Genomic DNA, 22,178 nt, shown 5'->3' on the forward strand with positions numbered 1-22,178 from the left:
ACGCTCAGGTCCCTACATTGCTGACAGGATGGATCCACCATTTTCTCCTGGCATCTCACCTCTCACCACCTTTTCTCAATGTTACAAACAAGCACCATACCAACTCTTTGGGGCTATGGGTCCCCTTTGATCTGACCATAATCTACACGGGGCAGTAGGAAGCCATTAGGGTCGAGTAAGAAGTTACTTACACCCAGGTTCCAGGGATAGAACTTGGGTCATCAGGCTTGAGGGACAAGTGCCTTTCCCTGTTGAGCTGTCTCCCTGACCTTGAACCTATTAGTTCTGGCTAGACAGTGAAGTTAAGTATACACATTGTACTTCCTAGAGCAGCTTCTACATAAGTACTGATACAGACACGGAGCATTGCGGGTGCTTTTGTTGGATGCCAGTCTCACTCCAGATTCACTGAGAGATCCTCCTGTCTCAAGGAATATGGCAGAGCGTGGCAGAGCCAGCATAAGCACACACCTATATGGACACATATGCATATTGTGTGTGTGTGTGTACATACGAACACAGACACACACACACAGACTTGAAAGTTCTGGCAAAGGAAATTATACCAGAAGGGAGCTTGTGCTAGTAGATATGGAGGAACAGATGGTAAATATCTGGGTAAAGTATGGTTGAAAGCAAAAACCGTATCTTATATGTATCTAAAACAATGACCACCACACGGGACAAGTAAGAGAGAAAGGGACCATATAATAATAAGGTTTCTATATTTATCTGATATGGAAAATACTTTTATTTATTTATTCTTCTCTCATACAATACACCCCAATGGCAGCCTCCTCTCCCTCCACTCCTCCCAGTCCACCCCCACCTGCCCTCTCCCCCAGGTCCACTGCTCCTCCATCTCTCTTTTAAAAAAAGCAGGCCTCCCAGGGTTATCATCTAAACATGGCATAATAAGATGCAGTAAGACTAGGCATAAATCCTCACACCAAAGTTGGATGAGGCAAGCCAGTAGGAGGAAAAGGATCCCAAGAGCAGGAAAAAGAGTCAGAGACACCCCCTCTCTCACTGTTAGGAGTCCCACAAACACCCCAAGCTAAACAACCACAGCATGTATGCAGAGGGCCTAGCACAGACCTGTGCAGGCTCCGTGATTGCTACTTCAGTTGCCCTGAGCCCCTAGGAGCCCTGCTTAGATGATTCTGTAATATTTTTATATATGTTTTCATTGTCCACATGGTCGTTGTGTGTATGTTTGTGTGTGAGCTTGGAGGTTTGCCATTTTAGAGCAGTTTATTTTTCTAAAAGTCAGCCTAGTTCCTGGTTTGGAGCTTGCGCTCCCTGTGGAGAAGGTTTGTCTTCCACCAGCCGCAGGTGGATTTGCAGTTCCTTCTTGGCGCATGGTTATAACAGCTGCTTTAGTGCCTCCGTCCTGGGAGCCATGCTGTCTTGGACTTGTTGGCGCTTGGTTTTCTTCTTGTCTTTTCTTTTTACAGATGTTGATATTTTCTATGGTCTTCAAAGATGAAGTGATTTTTGGATCCTTCAGGAGCCTTGTGGCGTGGGGTCTGAGTCTCGTTTAAATCCTATCTTGAATACTAATCTGTCTGGTTTTTTTTTAAATCAGAGAGCGAGCTTTGTGCTTCCTTTGGGCTGTGGTTTCAATGTTGGTTCAGTTTTGAAGGTTTTGCAGTGGTATGCTGGCCTTGAACCCGTGGCCAGCCTGGATGCTCTAGCTTTTTGATGTTTTGTTTATGGTCAACGTTGGGGTGAGCTCAGGTCATATGGACTATTTTTTTTTTACTCTTCTCTCATACAGTACATCCCGATTGCAGCCTCCCCTCCCTCCACTCCTCCCAGAATCCCCCATATGGATTATCTTATGGGATGATTTTTTAAAGCTCTCTCCCTGCTCTGATCCAACATCTTCTAGAACCCAGAAGACCCAGACTTCCATTTTCATCTTGGTCTTCTGGGTAAACCCATTTTTTTTCTCTGTTATCTCAAGAACCAGAACCACAGTGAGAGTGCCCAGGGGCAGGAGCCGGAAAGGTGTACACGGACTTGGGGGATATCAATACTGTTGATGTAAAACAAAACAAAACAAACAAAAAAAGAAAAACAAAAAAAACCCCACAGTTCTCATCTCATCTCAAAGGGAATAAGAGATAGTTTGTTCTGGAACCAAATTTGAGACCACAGCCCAGAAAACACAGAGCTAGGTACTCCAGGTTCCATGGTTCACAAAGTCTTATAGCTGCAGAACAAAGAGAGTTTTAAATCAAAGTAATTTTAAAATACTTGAGTGGAAGCATCAAAGAGGTGACTCCTCGGGCCTCCAATGCTGTCTGCTGATGGCCTTGGCATTTGCGTTCGAGCTGGAGGAAGCTAATGGTTTGCTAAGTTAATAAATCCCAAGAGGTTTTTAATCTATTAATAACAGGATGTTAGGTCCACCATAGAAGCAGGCAAGGAAATACCTGCTTAGAGGGTTAAAGCTAAGAGACAGGATAAGATAATTAGGCTGTGGGCCTACAACATCCTAACCTTCCCACATCCCTGCCATCCCAGTCAGTCAGGGTTTGCAATCAGAGTTTCTTTCCAGGAATTCTTCATGGCATTGATTACCACCTCCACAGAATCTACTCGGGAGACAAGTCACCTCTGGGTATGTCTGTGAGGGAGTTTCTGCCTTGGTTGAGGTGGGAAGATCTGCCCTAAATGAGATGACCCTGCCACGGATGGGGTCTGAGCGCCAGCCAGCGTTCTTCACTCTGCTTCCTGCCTGCCGAGGCGGTGTGGCCAGTTACCTTATGCCCCGGCAGCCATGTTTCCCCGTCACGCGAGACTGTCTTCTCAAACTGTGAGCTAAAAAACCCTTTCTTTCTTGAGTTGCTTTCGTCAGGCATTTTATTGCAGCTTTGCACACGCTCTCTGGTTCCCAGGGCTCTTCCCCTTCACTAGGCAAGGCATCCAAGGCTGCTTTTGGAGATATCTTTGCATCCTGTGTCCAGCTCTGGGTTTCAAATGGCCTCTGTGTCCTGACTGGGAGGTAGCAGAGGAAAGGAAAGGTGAAAATCAGGTGGGTAAGGTGGTTTGCAGCTACAATTCCAGACCTTGGGAGGCTGAGGCAGGAGGATCACTCATGAGATTAAGGCCTACCTCGGCTATGGAGTGAGTTGCCCTGGCTACAGAGTGAAGCCATGCCTCAGAAAAAAACAAAACCTACCACATTAATGACAGAGGGAGAGGGAGAGAGAGAGAGAGAGAGAGAGAGAGAGAGAGAGAGAGAGAGAGAGAAAGAAGAGAAGAGAAGAGAAGAGAAGAGAAGAGAAGAGAAGAGAAGAGAAGAGAAGAGAAGAGAAGAGAAGAGAAGAGAAGAGAGAGGAGGGAGAGGAGGGAGAGGGAAGGTTCCCACCATTTGGCAATACTTTGAATTCTGCATTTCTTCCCTGTCCCCGACTCATTTATTTCTGTTGGGTACTGACCAAAGGTCTCAGCTCCACCCAGTGGGCAAGGGAAAGCAGACTAACCTTGGCTTGAGCGGTGTGAATTCTCTGCAAGCACTCACCACTACCTGGAGTTTCTATTGCTTATTTATTACTTGCTGTGTGTCCCTGGCCCTTGAGCCTTGCCCTTCTTCAGGCTTCAGGGGAGCAGGAGAGCCGGAGAATGGGAGTATCCTCTTATTGGACAGCTGTGCCAGCTTGAATGCTGCCTGGCAACAGGGAGGACCCCAGTGGATGCTTTAAATGATGAGCTCTCTCAATTTTTCCCTCCTCCTCTTTCCCCTCCTCCTCCACTTTCTCTTCCTCCTCCTTTCCTTCCTCTTCCTTCCCCTCTTGCTATTTTGCCAGCCTCCAAGTTGGCCTCTGAAAAAGGACAAAGTTCCGCATTAATCTTGGTTGGCAGCATTCGACACAGATGAGCAGGGTAAGGTCCAAGCTGCCCTGTAGAGCGGAAGAGACTAAACCGAAGTACCAAAGTCCTGAGGGTGAGCTGCATCCATTAGTAATTTCCGTTTTATATTGCTGCCTGCAGCTGTGCACAGCCTCATTCTGTGTCGGTCACCACTGAGTCAGACGCCGTAGGCCACCCGTGTCCTGCCCGTGTGGCAGTTCAGGCCTGTTCTGCTCACTTCCTTATCCCTTATTCCTCCCTCCCCAAGTTGATGCGATCACTGTGCTGGATACCAGGAGCTTGGCTGGATTTCGACAGATAGTGACGTATGTGGTCCCCAAACAGTTTTTTGAAGAACTTTGGGTGACTGTCCAGGTAGCAAGGTTTCTCTGTCATTTCTAGAGCTTAGGAAGTTGCTTACAACGCGCTTCCTATTTACTTAGGTAATATTATATCTTTCTGGGTCTTTGATGGGGTTGAAGACAGATAGTTATAGTTTTCCTTAGTTATGATAAGAGGTAAGTTAGATATGAAACTTTAGACTCACAAAAATATTGTAACTGTAATTCTGTAATTCTTGCTTGATACCTGTTTTGTATATGTAATTTTACTATATGTTAAAGTTAAAACCTTCCTTTTTATTTAGACAGAAAAGGGGTGATGTGGGAATCCCCTCTGTATGCTGTGAATATGCTTTATTTCCATTGGTAAATAAGGAAACTGCTTTGGCCTATGGCAGGGCAGAATATAGCTAGGCAGGAAAACTAAACTGAATGTTGGGAGAAAGAAGGTGGACTCAGGAAGACTTCGTGTAGCCGCCCAAGAACAAGAGGTAATGAACCACAAGCCTGGTGATAAAAAATAAAATCATAAAAATGTAAGAGTTATTTAATAAGAAACCTGAGCTAATAGGTCAAAGTGTATGTAATTAATATTAAGCCTCAGGGTGGTTATTTCAAAAGCTTCTTTGGGAACACGTGGGCAGAGAAAAGCCAGTCGAGGGGACCAGTGGGACAGAGAATATTTGTAGCTACAGTTTTGGAATGTGGATGTCGGAGTTGAGATGGCCCCAAGGTCAGGTAGTGTTTTGGAAAGGGAGCATCCCGACAGAAATGTGTATTGTACATATATTGCTGACTGTGCTGCCATGAGGCCATTAATGTGTGAGTTAGAGAACTATTGGAATTGATTGACTGTGCAGGTGTATACAGGTATACACAGAGCCTGGAGGGCTTCCTCGGGTGTTATCTACCTTGTTTTCAGAGATGGTCTTTCACCGACCTGGAGCTCACCAAGTGAGTTAGATTGGCCTGCCAGCGAGCCCTGGAGGAAGCCACCTGCCTGATTGGCCTGCCAGCGAGCCCTGGAGGAAGCTGCCTGCCTGATTGGCCTGCCTGTGAGCCCTGGAGGAAGCCACCTGCCTGATTGGCCTGCCTGTGAACCCTGGAGGAAGTTGCCTGCCCCTGCCTCTCTAGTCAACACCTTCCATACTGTTACTGCACTTGGTACTTTTTAATATGAGCACTGAATTCAAGGCCTTGTGTTTGTGTAGTAGCTTAGCTATGGCCACAACCTGAACTGTTAGAATTTAAATGTCACAAAAATGAGACACCATTGTAGGACCTCACAGCCATCATTACCCTCCCTTCTGAGGTTGTTTTATGTGCTTACAGGTCATTTGTGAGCATGCTGTAAGATAGGACAGGAACAGAGCCCATCTTGTTAGGATAGTAGTTGCCCCAGCACCACTTTGAATGAACGAGAGAATACACAATGACGGCCCTCAGATGTGCAGGCACCTAAGGAAGTAGGGCTATGTCCCCACTTCTTGGTATCGAGGAAAGAGAATACCCAGCAGTGAGCTGACAATGGGGTCTGATGATTGTCCCTGCCAGAGAACTCCACTGACTTGGGAATGCTGTCCTCAAGAGGAAGTGTGGGCGCCCTGCACGCGGTATCCTAGCACACTACAGACTGACGAAGCCCTCCCCTCACAAATGACACCTCTGCCTCCTTAGTCCTTTGTTGAGATGACGGCTTTCCAAGATGCTCCTGGGATGGGCAGGCAAGTTGCCCTGTTCATAGGGATGCTATAGACTCTGGAGACTCCACAGAAGCAGACAACACCGTGGAGTCACCAAAGCCTGAGACTCCCTGCCCTTTAGGGTCATCTCCAGTACCCAGGCATGGTGACCTCCAGCAGACCTAATGACAAAATACTCAAGCAGTGGCCAGAGGGGCTAAGGAAACAGCTCAAGGGGTAAAGTGCTTGCTGTGCAAGTGTGAGGACCTGGGTTCGGATCCCCAGAACCCACATACATCTGATGCACTATGCATCTGTAATCCCAGCACTCCTACACTGAGTTGGGAAGCAGAGGCAGGAGAATTCCAGGAAGATGATAGATCAGCTAGCCTGGTACACAGAGTAGAAAGCAAGAGACCCTTTCAAAATGAGGTGGTCTAGGACTGAAATTTGAGAATATCCTCTGAGCATCACGCACACACACACACACACACACACGCACACACGCACACGCACGCACGCACACACAGACACACATTGACTGTTAAAGGCCATAATAAAGAGGCTAGGAGTCTGAGTCCAAGGAAGAACAGGCCTTGTGGTTTAGTTTCTATGCATCTGATGTCAGGAGCCTCCTCACCTTCCAGGGAGGCCCCTGTGGAGAAGGCTTGTCCTGGCCTGCCTTCTCCTATCACTCCTTTCCCCTACAGGCTTAACTCAGCCTGTGGCTGAGCCTCACCTCTCAACACGCATGCCCCAGGACTGTTTCCAGGATGTTTTTGGCTCCTTGACAACCCTTTCCTGTTTTGGAGGTTAATAAGTGGCATTTAAAAAGTCAGAGAGGTTTTGCTGAAAAAACAAGATTCCACTGACTGAAAAAGAGGAGTTTCTCACGGGGAGGGCCACATCACCCCATGGCGCTGTCCCCTCTATTCAGGCTGTCTGGCCATGTCCCTCCTCTTCTGACTCAGCGCCACCCAAACTGTCTGTGGCTGTCTCTGTACTTTCCTCACGTGTCAAAGACTCTGAAACTGTCCACAGGTTTCAAAGGAGCAGGGAAGATGGCCCAAGAGCTCTGAAAGAAGGTCCTCTTGGCCCGCATCCATTGAAAGGAACTCGCCGGCATTCATTTTCATCCCGAATGCCCGGGCCCAGGCCAAGAACAAGCCAAGCAGTTAAAATAAAAATGTGGATTCTACAGAAAATACCACAGGGGGCGTGGTGGTGACTTGGTCTTAGGTTCCTTTAAAGACAGGCCCCCAGGAGACTAAGTGGGGGCGGGCAACTCAAGGGCTGGGTAGGACTGAGGCTCTGGAGTCCCTGTACACATCTGACTAGGCAGGATCTCCGGAAACAGCTTCTGGAGAGACCCTAAGGAGGAGAGGAGTCATCTAGAAAGTGTGCCTTAGAGTGATGGACAGAAAGGGTGTCCTCAATGGCCCCTTATGTTGTGGAACAGGACTTTAACTGGGTACAAGTGTGTTGCATCTGTTTAACAATGTAAGGATGGCTTACATTACTTTGTACCGTGTTTGTTTTAATTTTGTAAAGATGTGTTGCATTGGTTTTACCTTGCCTGCCGAAGGCACCCAATTGGTCTGATAAAAAGCTGAATGGCCAGTAGCTAGGCAGGAGAGGGCTAGGCGGGGTTGGTGGGCAGAGAGAATAAGTAGGAGGAGAAATCTAAGAATGAGAGAAGAAGAGAGGAGAGAATTAGGAAAATGCCCGGAGCCAGTCAGGCAACCGCCGGCAGACACCGAGTAGGACATACAGAAAGAAAGGTGAAAGCCCCAAGCACAATGTAGATGAAGAGAAACAGGTTAAGTTATAAGAGCTAACAAGAAGCAAGCCTAAGCAAGGCCAGCATTTATAACTAACAAGTCTCCGCATCATGAAGTGGGAGCTGGTTGGTGGCCCAAAAGCAAAAGCCCGGTATGCCCTTGCCAGTCACTGAGGGCGGAAAGGGGCTCACACAGTGGCAGAGCGAAGGCTTCTTTTCAAGGCCAAGTTCTCACTTGCCCGTCATGTTTTGGGCCAGGAATCCTGCTAAACCATGTTAATTTCTGAGATCAAGGACCATTGTGGTTTGGATATAATTTAAGTATGTCCTCCTAGATTGCACAGGTTGTAAGCTTAGTCTCAGGATGGTAATGTCAAAAAGGGACCTTTAAGAGCTTGGGCCTAGTGGAAGTTGGAATAGCTCACAAGTGTCATAAATATGACAAATTTCTAATAATAAAGGCCTTTTACCAGTCAATACCCTGTTAAAAATGTATTTCGGGGACTCGAACGGTTGAGGCTGACCTCTTCTCCACTGGTCCATATTTTTGTTCAAATACCTTTCTTCAATTTTATTTGCACATTTTTTTCTTTTAAAAAATATACTGCATGGGGGAGGGGGAGGGAAATGGGAGGCGGTGGCGGGGAGGAGGCAGAAATCTTTAATAAATAAATACATTTAAAAAATAAAAATAAATAAAAGTTTGTTTTAAAAAAATATACTGCATGGGGCAGTGGACTGGCAGTAGTAAGTGCTGCTTGTGTGCATACGTAATTCTCATGTTTGCATGATGAGGTGGAGCCTCTGAGGCAGCAGACATGATACACAGCATATCAGCTATGCCGCTGACTGGCTCTGACCTTATGCGAGTCATAGAACCTGCCTGGTCCGTCTCTTCAATGGTGATGATCGGAACCTGCATCCTAGCTACCACAGTGTACCGACAGACACAATCAGGTACTCGGGAATGGCCACTGGTACTTCACTCTTAACCAGGCTACCTGGCAGCACAGCCAGGCACCCAAGGAATGGTGGGTGCTAATATTGTTAATGATAAAGGTTTGAGATATTTTGCAGTAGTCGTGAGCTTCTCTGAGATGCACTAAGACCTGGATGTTCCATGAATGCATGTAAGCACCCCACTTCAATGTGGGTAAAATATTTTTTTTGACAGAAGACTTTTTATACTGACTTGAAAAGACAATGATTGCATTTGTTCTTATCTGGGTTAGATCAATCCAAACGTTAGGCTGAATTAAATGCCTAACAACACAATTTCTCAAATGAACCTATAATATAACCATTAATAGCCAAAAGTTTATATAGTCTGCATATTAGACTGCTTGTCTTTGCAATGCTGGGGCTGGAGCCCAGGGCCCGAGAAGTACGAGACAAGCACTCTACCGCCAAGCCCTTGCACACTAAGCTTGTATCTGTCTTATGTCTTAGAAATATTTCCTTCCAGTTGGTGGATTATATTGTCACTTTCTTGGAGAATCACAAATTTCACCTTTGCTAAAAAGCTGTGCTGTTGTAGACACCTGTACCTTCAGTTTGACACTTTGGTTGGTGTTTTGAAAAAAATTCAAACTTAGATATAACAACATTGCTTATAAAATGTATTTTATTGTTTTATACAACAAAATTATTAGATACTTCTTTGAAAATAGAATTTGTACACAAAAGAATATGATCTAAGTTCTAATCAGTCCATTTCTTTTGGTTCTGCCGTTTGAGCTCCCAAGGTCCAGTGGGGAGCGGGGCCATGGCTGTCGTCAGGCTGAGCTCTTTCTCATTTCCCCCAGGAAGTCATAGGTCTGCTCTGAAAGGTCAAATGGTTCGTGGACCCCGTCTGGTGACAGCAGAGCCTTCAGGGAGCCCTCGTTCTCTCTGCTCTGCTTGAGGAAGTCAGCGATGGCTTTCCATCGCGCAGCCTCCGTCTCCTCTTCGGCCCACTTGAACGGGGGCAGCAGTGTCGAATGCAGAAGAGGGAGCACGCAGTCATGGTAGACCAGGCGGAACTCGGCCTTCAGGAGCTCTTGGTCTCTCTGGGAAAACATCACCACAGAGGAGCTATGAGGAGACTGGGGTCATTGCTCTTGAAGTACAGAACCCTGTGAGCTGTCGGCTAAAAGTCACCGAGAAGTAGGACAGAGGAGCTCGCAGGGAATGGGCTCTGAGTGATGGGAGCGAGAGTCTGACTACGAAGTAGAGCTTAGCGGATTTCCCTAAGAACTCTGCAGTGGTTCTGTGAGACCAGCGTGTATCTCCTATGCACCACTGAGGGCATCACATGTTCCATCAAGGAGACAAAGTGTCTGACAGACACATAGACACACACACACACATGCACACAAAATGCAAGTTATATGTACAGTCTTAGCTGGATTATAGTCTGCCGGAAATAACTGTCTCAATATCAGAAAGAAGTGGGGCTGAGCACGGTAGTGCACGCCTTTAATCCCAGCACTAGGGAAGCTGAGGCAGGTGGATCTCCTTGAGTTCTAGGTCAAACAGGTCTATTTAACAAGATCCAGGCCAGCGAGGGGCCTGAATAAGAAGACCTTAACTCAAAAAAAAAAACAAAACAAAGAGAAGAGGCAAGCATTCTGTGGGATCTGGAGAAAAGAAGGCCAAGCAGGGGAGACTACTGGGGAGGAATGAGGGCTCCTCAGTCCCGAGGGCATCATACCCTCCCCAGACAGAGCCAACAGGCGGGGTTGGGGGTCTCAGAGCACACTGCCTGAGAGCAGGAAGCTCTGCACACCCTCCGCACACGCAGCCACTGCTCACACGGAGAGTCGGGCACACCGTGGATGGGGTGGCACTCACCCACTGCTGTTCTAGAAAGGTTCAGAACTGCAGACTGGGTAAGTGCAGTGCTACCTGTCATGTGGAGGCTCAGGTACCAACATAAAGGCTGCAGTTCCCACTCCTGACCGAGGTGTAGCTTTTTATTACTGTTCTTTTGTTTTCCTCTTATATTTCTTATAAACAATTAACACTTTCAGGTGTATCCAGCCTTCTGACATTGGGACACAATGCATCATCTGCAAAGTTAACTCTTGAAAACCATGAAAAAAATTCAACAGAAAATCTCAGTGTTCTGGGCTGGAGAGATGGCTCAGAGGTTAAAAGAACTGACTGCTGTTCCGGAGGTCCTGAGTTCAATTCCCAGCAACCACATGACGACACACACCCATCTATAATGAGATCTGGTGCCCAGAACACTATGTACATAATAAATAAATTTAAAAATATCTCAGTGTTTTAAGCGCGTTTACAGTTTTGTGTGGGGCCACACCCATAGCTGTCCGGGGCACATGTGGCACATGGGCTGGAGCACATGGGTTGGATGTGGCCACTGCCTCCTTCTGTAAACGCATGTTTGTAGGAACACAGAGCTTTCACACGCTGTCCAAGGCTGCTTTTCCCCTGACAACAGTAGCCTTGCTGTGGGAGAGACACCGAGCCCTGCAAAGCCTGTCTGAAGTCACTACCTGGTTTTAAACAGAAAACGCCTGTGGAATTTTCTGTTTAATGGATTCTGGTAGTGATATCCCGCCTCACTGGTCAAGGCCAGGCTTGCCTGGCTAGACCAGGTTTCTGCAGGTGTGTAAATAAAGGATATTTGCTAGCTAACTGCAAGGCTGGTTTAGAGGCTACTTCATTAAGCCAAACTCAGGTCTGAAATGACTGACTTGTTTAGGGCAAACATGTCTTAGACCATGTCTGTGCAGCCACAATGACCTGCACGGTCTAGCGGAGTAAGGGGTTACACCCAGGGCTGCCTCCCTAAAGCAGAGGCCTTGTTACAATGCATGGAAAATCGGTCTCGAGGTCAATGGGAAAATCGTTACCTTTTCTGATCGTTTTAGTGTGCTTTCTTTCTCGGCCCATGAACTCTAAAGAAGGAAACAGAAATGCCGTATTAGTCAGACCACTCACAAGTCCTGGCAGCATCTTCTGCAACTTCACCCTGTAGTTAAGGTCATGGGCAGGGTCAGAACTGCTGCACAGAATCTAATGCACAAGAGGCAACACTATTGCCAGCAACTCAGAACCAGCCTGACAGGGGAGGCAGGCACATGGGCACAGGACACCTCAGAAGCCTGTGGTTACTATAAGGCAAAACAAACTTACCAAAAGAATGGGTAAAGCAAATGCCTGCCAACCACACACAAGGCCCAGAAGTCATGAGCTTCCAAGGTGAAACAGCAACAAAACTAGGAAGCCCTGCCTAGTACCCCATGCCAGGGACTCTGCCCGACACACTGGTGATGGGGTGGGATGTGAGAGAAGGTCGATTTGCAAGTAAACATCTCCAGCCTGTCCACAGGTTTCACAGAGCTTCTTTAAACAGAGAATCCAGAGATCAACGGAACCCACATAGGGATGAACTGAAGACCTTGGCAAAGAAAGTCCTTGGCAGTCTGGAAGGCTGGCAAAATGTGCCCAGCCTCCAGGCTGACTGTCCAGGGCTGATTTGTGTATATTTATAGGTAATTACCTATCAGTACTGAACTCTACAGGGAACCTGAAAGCATGAGCCCCTCCTGTGTAGGACAGGTGCCTATGGTCACACGGTGCTGAGAAAGAGACCCCCTCTTCATCTCCTGGAGAAAGGATGTGCTGATGAGACGACCATGAAGTTTGGGTATGGGCAGGGCTGTTTCTGCCTCCTGGGACTGTGACACCCCAGCCTACAGCCTCTAGAATGAGACCCTTTCCAGAGACAGCATTTTATGGCAGACCAGGTGTCATAAGACACTATGACTTAAAGTGAAAACCACGTAGTAACGTAGACTCACTGTCTGGAAACCTGCCAACTGTTTGTCAGTCAGGTACAAAGACTTGATTAGCTTTTAGTTCACAGGAAGCAGGGCAGGATTTCACACAGAGGGACTGGATGGGCATAGAAAGCATGCGTGGGGGTCACTGCCACCTCACCAAGACCCAATCCTTTTCTTCGAATCAAACGGAAGCCTATCTTTCCCAGTTCCCTTCAAGTTAAGAGGATCACGTGACTTGTTTTGACCAATGAAATGTTAGCAGAAGCAATCAGGCGCCTGAGGCAAAGGTGTGTAAATCCCAAGGTCAATCTTTGCCCTTTCGCACAGGGGCTTTTAGCAAAAGAGAAAGCCTCTCAGTCCAGCTGGTTCTAGAAGAGGTGTAGCCTTTTACCAGCCTTTACCCCTAGGTAACTATGGGATGGAGTCATGCTGGACGGCTAACATTAGTGAGAAACAACTAAAGATACCCTACTCCAGGCTGCTTCTCAGCGCTCCACTGGGAAGCCTGCCTGCTTTCTTGACCTCTACTTGCAAAGTACACCTGGCCCTCTCCCTCTCCCAAGTCCGTCCTGTATCGGTTAAGATCCTCAGCTTGCTGTGGGCCTGTTGTTTTGTTTCTAAACTCCAATATGAAAATAGCCTTGCTCTGCTGTGCAGGCTCCTCTGATATTAAATCCAGAAAATAAGTCTTCAACCAGAAAAGCCCACTGTTGTGCCATGAGATGGGATTATAACTGAACCATGGCTTCCCTTTGAAAGTTCTCTTATGCTCTTCAAGAAAGCTGTGTCCAAGAACACTGGGCACAGCTTACCTCATGAATAAAACCCATTAAAACTGTCCTCGTGCTTTCTGGGTCTGTTCTGTAAGATCGCCTCCCTGTCTCATGACGTCACTCTCAGCAAGACTCTCAACTGACATGGCCACAATCCTCCTGGACATGAGGAAGCATCCTTCAGTGGACTGTCCTGGTCGCCCATCACCCCCGCCTTCCTCACTCTCCACATGCAGACTCTGACCTTGGCCACCCATGGCCCCTCCACATATATCACACCAAATTGGATTCAATCTGCCTCAAAGTTTCTGCTGATCCTTCCACACCTGTGACACCATTCCTGTCAGCAGGTCACTGAGGCCCTAGCCTTTCGTTAGGTCCTTCTCACCTAAGGATCTTTAATGAGGCAGAGTTCTGAACATCATTTGCTGCTTTCATTAAATCTTTGAGGCTTCCAAAACAAACTCGGCCTTGGCACCTACCGTATTGTCTGTGTATGAGCCTTGCATGGTCACAAGGCTGGCCCTGATGCTTCAGGTTGAGACATAAAACAGCGGCTTTGGGGACTCAAATTCAACAGAAAATCAGAGATTTTCAACCTCTCCACTTTATTATTGAGCTGCCGTTTCAGACAGCACAGTGTGCTGAGTTCAATTAAAGAATGTTATGCACACCCCGACTCTCCTGAAGCTCAGCTGACTGAACACTGACTGCTCTGGAGTTTCACTCTCCCAGCATCCTCTAGGACATCTTATATGCCACTGCATCAGGGAAGGTGGTACCTGGGAGTAATAGTCACCATGCTTGGGAAGACGAGGCTGAGTTCGCTAGACAATGAATGGGGATTGGGAATTACTGGGATACAGCAGGTTTCATCACAGTACATGGTACCCACCCTGAGAGCATCCATCACGTCGGGCTGCTCCAGGAGCATAGGGAAGGTGGCCAGCACTGGATGACTAATTAAATCTGCAACACACAACAGAAAGAAGTCAAACTTCATTCTGATTTGAGTTCAGTATATCTTAAAATTATATGCCAGTTATTTGCTGACAGCACTTTACACACTTTGACCTCCAGGAGGGGTCGGAGGCTCGGAGCCCTCCTCTTTAATCTCTCTGTGTCTCTACATCTGACCTTAGGGAGTTCTGAAACAAGGTGTTCAACAAGGGTGGCCACACTGTGTCTTCTGTAGAAGGGGATGGAGGGAGGTGGAAGAGCAGTTACAATTCCCTGGACAAAGACACTGGAATTCATTCGCAGGGCCATAGGCAGTGCTCTTGCCCTGACTCCTCCCACGGGCCCTTCCTCTTGATGCCATCACAGAGGCAACACACGGATTCAAACAGTGGCTTTTGTTTCTGGAATGCAGAGTGCAGTATAGTCCGCCATCCTGTGCCTCAGTAGAGAACCACAGCCAGGACGACCTCCCTTCTCCAGGAACAGCCAGGAAGCCTGCCTTTGAACAGGGATGCTGGTGACAGCCCCAGGTTGTTAAACCCAAGGGTAAGCAATGCTTAGAGCTCAAGTGCACTCCCAGGAGTTACAAGTACTTCTTTAGACCTTTCTGTGCGGCTTTTGACTCCGTTCTACATTACTGGGGCAAGACTCTGGTGCAGGCTGCTTTCTAACAGGGAACGTAACTGTCTACAGTGAGGCAGCACAGGGCAGCCATGCTCCTGCCTCTGCATCTATGCCTGCCTGCCCTCAACTTCGATCTTGCCATCACAGACACGTTTTCTTGCCTCGGATCTCCAGGCACATCAGTTACTCTAATCAGAAATGATTCTTAGGACCAATTAGTCTAAAAGGCTAAAGGGCGTAATCGTGCTATTTTATTTTGAAGCCTGGCTGCTCCATTAAGGTGACTACAACCATACTTTTTTCACTTACCACGCAATGGTACAACATCATATACCCAGAAGGCCACAGGTATCTGGGCACTTACTGATTTCTAGAGTGTTGGTGATACACAAAAGATTATGATGTTCTTTCTACTTTAGGGTTAAGTTCTTATAGCATGTTCACTCCTCTTGGAAAGTTCATTCATGTGTGACAGTTTGTTGATTTTTTAAATTATTTTTAATATTTTACTTGGAAAAAAGTTTTGAATTCAAATGACAAAGATTGGGGAGCTGGCTGAAGTCTAAAGCACGTGCTGTACGAACATGAGGACTGGAGTTTGTATTCTCCAGAACTCACGCAAATGCCAGTTGGACATCCAGTAGAGAGTGGACCCTAGAACTAGCCAGTCAAGCCGTGTGAATAAGGTAAAGAATGATGGGTGAAGACAGCCAGCACTAAGCTTGGACTTCCACATGCATGTGCATTCGTGTGTACATGCATCCTTGCACATACACTACACAAACAATGAAAGAGAAGTACTAAGAATAAAAATAGGGCATAGAAACTACAACACTATTTGATATACTGACTTATGACTGATCCATGGATATACTTCACTATTTTAAGAACAGTTATTTGAGCTGGGTGGTGGTGGTGCACGCCTTTAATCCCAGCACTCTGGAGGCAGAGGCAGGTGAATCTCTGTGAATTCAGCCTAGTCTACAAGAGCTAGTTCCGGGATAGACTTGATAGCTACAGAGAAACCCTGTCTTGAAAAACAAACAAATAAACAAACAAAAAGAACAGCTATTTGGTATGACTCTGGTTTCTTCCTGGTAAGATGACAAGCATAGGTCACAGGGTGAAAATAAATTCTGATTCCTAGACTGAAAAGGAAACTGTTTCCACATAGGCTCAGGATTTTAAAGGCCCAGAATGGAAAAGAAGTGGGAAAGAACTGAATACACGTGAGCTCACAAAGCTGCTTCTAAGTGATGTGTTGGCCCTGGTGCTATTTAACGTCTTATTCCATGTGCCACATCTGTAGGCAGAGACACAGGCTCGCACAGAATGCATACCTTCAAGGGTTGCAGCACCAACCCACAGGAAACAGCCCAAACTTACCAGCACTCTGTAGGTTCGTCCTGTCTCGCAGAAGCACATCTCCAAGGATTTGTCGGTAAAATATCAGTAAGTGAGCGGAGCACATGCTCCCCACCAAGGTTTCGGGCAGCAGGCTGACAGGAGAAGAAAGGTACCCATTACACATACCCTTTCAACCCAGCCTCCTAGGCTTTTTCTTCTGTGTATTACTAAAACGAATAGTTCCAAGTTTTTATTATTATACTTTATTATTGAAAAAAAAGATTTTACAGTTTAAAGGAAAACTTATCTCATATTCGGGCACATTAAACCAGAGATAACCGGCCCCCTCAGACAGACATTTTATGTCTCAGCACTGTGCTGAACGCTTGTGCGTCCATGCTCGCACACACACCCATGTTAAATGTCAAATACAAAGGAAAGTCATTAAAGTGTTGTTCTGGAAAGGAACTAGAGAGTTGCAGGCTTGAACAAAAGCATGGTGCTGCCAAGTCTGATGTGGTGGAAGAAGAGGAAATGCCAGTTCAGACTGTTCACGGACTGGGTGGGTCAAAGGAGGCATGACAGATCTGAACTGAATCCTGACTTTGCTATTTCCTAGCAGTCAGATGAGGGATTAATTAATCACTCTCGGTGTGCTTTTGTTTCTTTATTGTACAATGCCAAGAGTAATACTTGAATTTCAGGTTACTGAAAGGATTAAAATGAAGCAAGTGTAGCATTCATTATAGTGTCTATTATGCAGCAAGGGCTCAAAAACATAAAAGACAACAACTTAATATTGAAGTTTAGATGGTATCAGTTTAAAATAGATTATTATAACTCCTGGGGGTAATATGTAAAAAATATCCATGGTAAACACACACACACACATGTGTACGTGTGCAAACAAATATACACAATCTACAGATTACACAAATAGAAATAGAAAGGCAAAAGTATCAGTGCCAAAAAAATCAATTAAACAGAAAAAGAAAACAATATGAAAGAAAAAAAGCTACAAGACACAGAAGATAAGCAACAAAAATGCCAAAATGATGGCACCCCGCATGGGCAACTATACTAAATGTAAGTGGATCAAAACTCCCCAGTCAAAATGTACAGATTGGAAGAAAGAATTTTAAAAGATAAGTCCAACTATATGTTATCTATAAGAAGCTTGCTTTAGACTCAGAAAAACATAGTTCAAAGGTTACAAAGGCAGCCTCAATTTTTAAAATTAATCCTTCATTTTAATATCCAGTGGACTTTAGAAGGGACAATGATCACACAGGTAATGCTTCAGCTTCTGGCTGGCTGAAAGAGGAGGTGAGTGTGGCCATTAGGCTGGTGTGTGGGGGCAAAGGAGTCCACGGGTAACTAGTTAAGGAATGTACATGAGCACCCCAACCACTCCCCCCCTGCATTCCTAGGGTGTCTGACCATAGTCATACGCACTATCTGGCTCACTGAGCATGCAAAAATACTGATTTGGTATAAATTCAAGCTAGATTTCATGGACTGACTGCTGAGGACCACTCATGGTGCCCCAATGCCACCATGCCCTCTAAGTCCATGCTGTGCTCCTAAGGGTATTCTCCATCTGGCTGTGGCTTCTCTGGGCAGTGCTCCATGGAATGCCAAGTACAGGGCTCAGGCTGACGACTTGCCACTAATTTTTGCCAGGGGAAGGGGTGGACTGTTCCTTCTTCCTATTGCACCCCTTTTCCATCTGTCTGGAAGGCGTGGGTACTCCCTCAGCATGGGCACTCCTTTCCTTCCACCTCCCTTCTCCATGAGGCAATGGTGTCTCACTTTTTTTCTTAGAAATTTTCTCATTTTTTCCAGACCTGAGATGATCAGAAAGGCTAAGCTAAAGGCCGAGCAGAAGAAGTGAAAATATGCTTCACTCGACCTCCACCTGGAGACCAGCACGCAGGAACGGAGGGCTAGAAATATGATGAATGGATCCAGGAGTAACAGTCCTACTGCGTTTTTAAACGAGAGTAGACTATAAGTAAAAGAGAGAAAGATGGGAACGCATTAAACAGACGAAAGAAAATATCTTCAACATCTTTGTAGGAATTGATACAAACCACCGCTCTGGATCCATGTTTCCTGACACTCAGAACCCTCTCTCCTCAGGACTTCAGAAGTATGCCTTTGGTCAAACTGAATCAAGTTAAGCCTCTTTGGAAAAGGATGGTTTATGCCTTTATTATCAGCACTCACGAGGCAGAGGCAGGTGGATCTTTGTGAGTTCATGGCCAGTGTGGTCTACAGAGTGAGTTCCAGGGACAACCACAGATACATAGTAGAGAGACCCTATCTCAGAAAAAAGAAAGAAAGGAAGGAAGGAAGGAAGGAAGGAAGGAAAGAAGGAAGGAAGGAAGGGAAGAAGGAAGGAAGGAAGGAAGGAAGGAAGGAAGGAAGGAAGGAAGGAAGAAAGAAAACAGTAACGGAGCTACTGTCAGCTCCAACTGAGTCTTCCTTGTTCAAAGAAACAGGTTCAAGAAGTGGGATGCACACCTTTAATCCCAACATTTGAGAGGCAAAGGAGGGGGAATCTCCGATTTCAAGGCCAGCCCGATCTACGGAGTGAGGGAGTGAGTTCCAGGACAGTCAGAGCTACACAAAGAAACCCAGTTTCAAAAAAACAAAACAAAACAAAAACCCAAAAGAGGTGGGTCTGCACTTTGTATTTTCATGTCTTATGATATGCAAATGATACCGAGGGCATACGCAAAAACGCTGGATGGGTGAGGGGCCACAAGCAGCTGCAGCTGGATCTTGGGTGAAAACAGGCACCAGTGAAAATTGAAACTGGGCTTCTTGTCAGTGTTCATGCACAGTTTTATGCTTCTTGACATAATGGAAAGAGCCCCATTGAGCATCTCTCAGCACTGAGCAGAAGAGAACTGTGCTTAACCACAGGTGAAGCTGGTTAGCAGGGGAAGGAGGGGCTAGAAGTGGAAAACAGCTTTGAAAGAGAGGAGGAGAATAATGTGGGTGGAGTCATCACCCTTCTTCTGGAAAGCATGGGGAGTGGCTTGTCAGGCAAGTGAGGCTGCTGAACAGGACAGCCCAGCCCATCTTCACTTCCCTGGCGTGGAAGTGCAGAGAACCATGCAAAGCTTACTGCTGGTGCCCAGCCTCTCGCCTTGAACCCACACATAGGTCTCACAGCCCACAATCCTCTGGCCCCACAAAGTCCAAGGCCAATGACTGGATCACACCAGCAAGGTGCTCACAGCAGAACGGCAATTTCAAGACCCAGCTCAAGTCTGTGGGCCTAAAAGAAAGGTACACCCAGCAAACAGGTAGGAGAGGCTGGAGACAGCAGGAGTGGGGAGTGAAGACCTTGAGAAGCTCAAGAGGACATGAGCAGGAAAATCTCTACTTGGAAATTGAGTCACACATCCATTTCTGTGCCTACTGTGAGCTGCATTTAACATGCTTCAGTTGGTCCCTGACGTCCGGGGGCGGGAGGGGGGGCTGGGACGAAAGACTTTTGTCCATTACTGTACAACTCAAGGTAGTGCTTGGAGCTTCACACAGAGAACTGCCTTCCTGACCTCGGCCACACAGAGGTCTTGATCCAGAGACAGGAAAGAGTATCTGAGAAGCAGAATTTGAGCCAAGAAAGCAGCATTGAGAGCGGTCACTGATGAGCCCTGGGGTCTGGCCACAGGTGAGCGATGGGAGCAGCGAGAGGGGGAGTGAAGACAGACAGGAGTTGGCTTTTCTCTCACAAAGGCTGCTACTGTGAGGAGTTTGTCTTCCTCACCTCGAAAAGGGAACAATTTTTCAAATAAGACTGGCCAAAAGCGGGGAGGGTGGATTAGAGGCTCTGTGAGTATCTAAGGAGAAAAAGCCAAGAGTAAATATCCCCATGAACACATTATTAATGGTTGCTGACAGACTGAACTGTAAAGGATACCCCGTATGTCAGCAGAGGCCAGAACCAGGGCTGTCTGGGCTGACAGCACAACCTGGACTGAACCGACCATGTTCGAGGGGCAGGCCAAGCCGTCTTCCACTTCCCTACTTCACTAAGAATGTTAATTCTAGCGTTCACTTATTGTGTGTGTGGGTATGTCCGCCACAGCACACAGGCAGGGGGAAGGAAGGCGACCTTTAGGAGTTGGTCTTCTCCTTCCTCGTGTGGACCCTGGGGATCAAACTCAGCCGGTCAGGCTTAGTGGCAGGCACTTTGATGTGTAAAACTATCTTGCTGACACCTACTTCCTGTTGACTGAGGAGCAGCAAGCAGGTCCTGGCAGGGCAGCCCTCTGCAGTAGGCTCCGCCCCCTATGCAGTCTTCCCTTCCCACAGTCCCTAGCCTTCAACCCTTCAAAGTCTATTTAAATTCCCCGATCCTATGAGCGGCTAAGGCCGGGAGCCCACTGACAGGAGAGAACTCTTGTTTTAGAGAGAATGGGAGGCTCTCCATCATGCCTGCGGAGAATATTATGTCATCATGTACATCTGTCAAGACTTGAGAACTGCTTCATAAAAAGGTAATTTTACTTCCTAACCCTGACATGGAAAAGAAGGATAGGACTACACTGGTAAGACCTGTCTATTCAAGAGTGTCTAAATGATCTAACATGATATCCGTCATTTAAAAACCTAGGTGCATATAACTATGTGTGCAGGTGCTCACGGAGGTCAGAGGGCATTGGATTCCCTGGATGTGGAGTTATGGACGGTTGTAAGCTGCCTGATATGGGTGTTGGGAACCAAACCCAGGTCCTCTGGAAGAGCAGTCAATGCTGTTAACCAATGTGCCATCTCTCCTGGCCTGACATCTACCTGAAGAGGAAGTGAATCTAAGCTTTATTACTGTTCTGTTGCCTGTTGGATTTTGGCAGAGTACTCAAAGAGGCAAAGAGGAACTAACAAGAGTCAAGGAGAAGCCCCCACTCCCGTTATCCCCCAAGGGAGGCAAGTCAGTCACTCACCTGAGCATGGCCCTTGACCTCCGGTTCAGAGAGCGCAGTTTCACCAGCAGCTGAGGCTGTCTCCGCATGCTTATCATCTGACGGAACACACTGCCCTGGGCTGCGAAGGCATCAGGAACATGGAGACAGAGTTTAAGTGCTTGGAGCAGAGTTCATTCAAACAAATATTCAGTGAGAACCCATAGCGAGTGGTACTGAATTGCATGAAAGGCAGTGGTCACCCGCCCAGCTTCCGGAGCCTGTCTGGACATGAACACCTATGTGTCTGCAGAGGGCACCTCATAGGGCACTGTGACAGGTACTCTGTGACATGAGCTGACAAAACATGCCTGGCTCCAAGTATTCCCAGACGACCCACAGACTCCAAAGCCCCCTTGTTCTAAAAGGTTAGACCCCGCACTATGGGGCAGTGGTGAGGGTCTACAGCACCAAGCCAGGACCAAGATGGTGGAGGCATGCCAAGGTACTGCAGGTCTGTTGAACTTGCACTTTACAAGGAAGGACCACATCTATGTTACTGTCCATTTTCCTGCTTCTCCAGCACACTGCTGGGTGGATGGCACTAAGGGCACTCAGTTTCTTTTGGGGGGCGACTTGGCCTGCACTCACATAGCCTCTGAGTTAGCCTTTTCTACTCTTTCTATATTTGTCACGAGTATTGTGCTGGCGGTTTCATGTCAACTTGACACAAGCTAGAGTAATCTGAGAGAAGGGGGCCTCGGTTGAGAAAATGCCTCCGTAAGATCAGGCTGCGGGCAAGTCTACGTAGCATTTTCATATTTAGTGACTGATGGGGGAGAGGCTAGCCCATTGTGGTGCTATCCCTGGGCTGGTGGTTCTGGGTTCTATAAGAAGGCAGGCTGTGCAAGCCATGAGGAGTAAGTCAGTGAGCAGCATCCATCCATAGCTCCTGCCCTGTTTGAATACTGCCCTGTCTTCCTTCCAAGATGAATTACAGGTGGTTTAAAAGAAAATGGCCCCCAAATGGAGTGGCACTATTAGGAGGTGAGGACCTGCTGGAGACAGTGTGTTCTTGCTGGAAGAAGTGTGCCACTG

General features: G+C 47.0%; 1 protein-coding gene across 2 annotated transcripts in view; it reads right to left on the bottom strand.

The window, feature by feature from the left end:
- Positions 1-9,270: 9,270 nt before the first annotated feature.
- Nphp1 (nephrocystin 1) overlaps positions 9,271-22,178 on the bottom strand; it is a 61,213-nt gene continuing 48,305 nt past the window's right edge. For both annotated transcript variants that reach the window (XM_075962100.1, XM_075962099.1), the window contains exons 16-20: positions 21,123-21,222; positions 16,201-16,313; positions 14,126-14,199; positions 11,525-11,569; positions 9,271-9,712 (exon numbers count right to left, since the gene is read on the bottom strand). In XM_075962100.1, coding sequence (XP_075818215.1) covers positions 9,440-9,712; positions 11,525-11,569; positions 14,126-14,199; positions 16,201-16,313; positions 21,123-21,222 — 605 coding nt within the window. In that variant the 3' untranslated portion in view covers positions 9,271-9,439. The remainder of the gene's footprint in view (positions 9,713-11,524; positions 11,570-14,125; positions 14,200-16,200; positions 16,314-21,122; positions 21,223-22,178) is intronic.

Source organism: Microtus pennsylvanicus, chromosome 2 (assembly GCF_037038515.1).
Source record: "Microtus pennsylvanicus isolate mMicPen1 chromosome 2, mMicPen1.hap1, whole genome shotgun sequence".
Classification (NCBI taxonomy): domain Eukaryota; kingdom Metazoa; phylum Chordata; class Mammalia; order Rodentia; family Cricetidae; genus Microtus; species Microtus pennsylvanicus.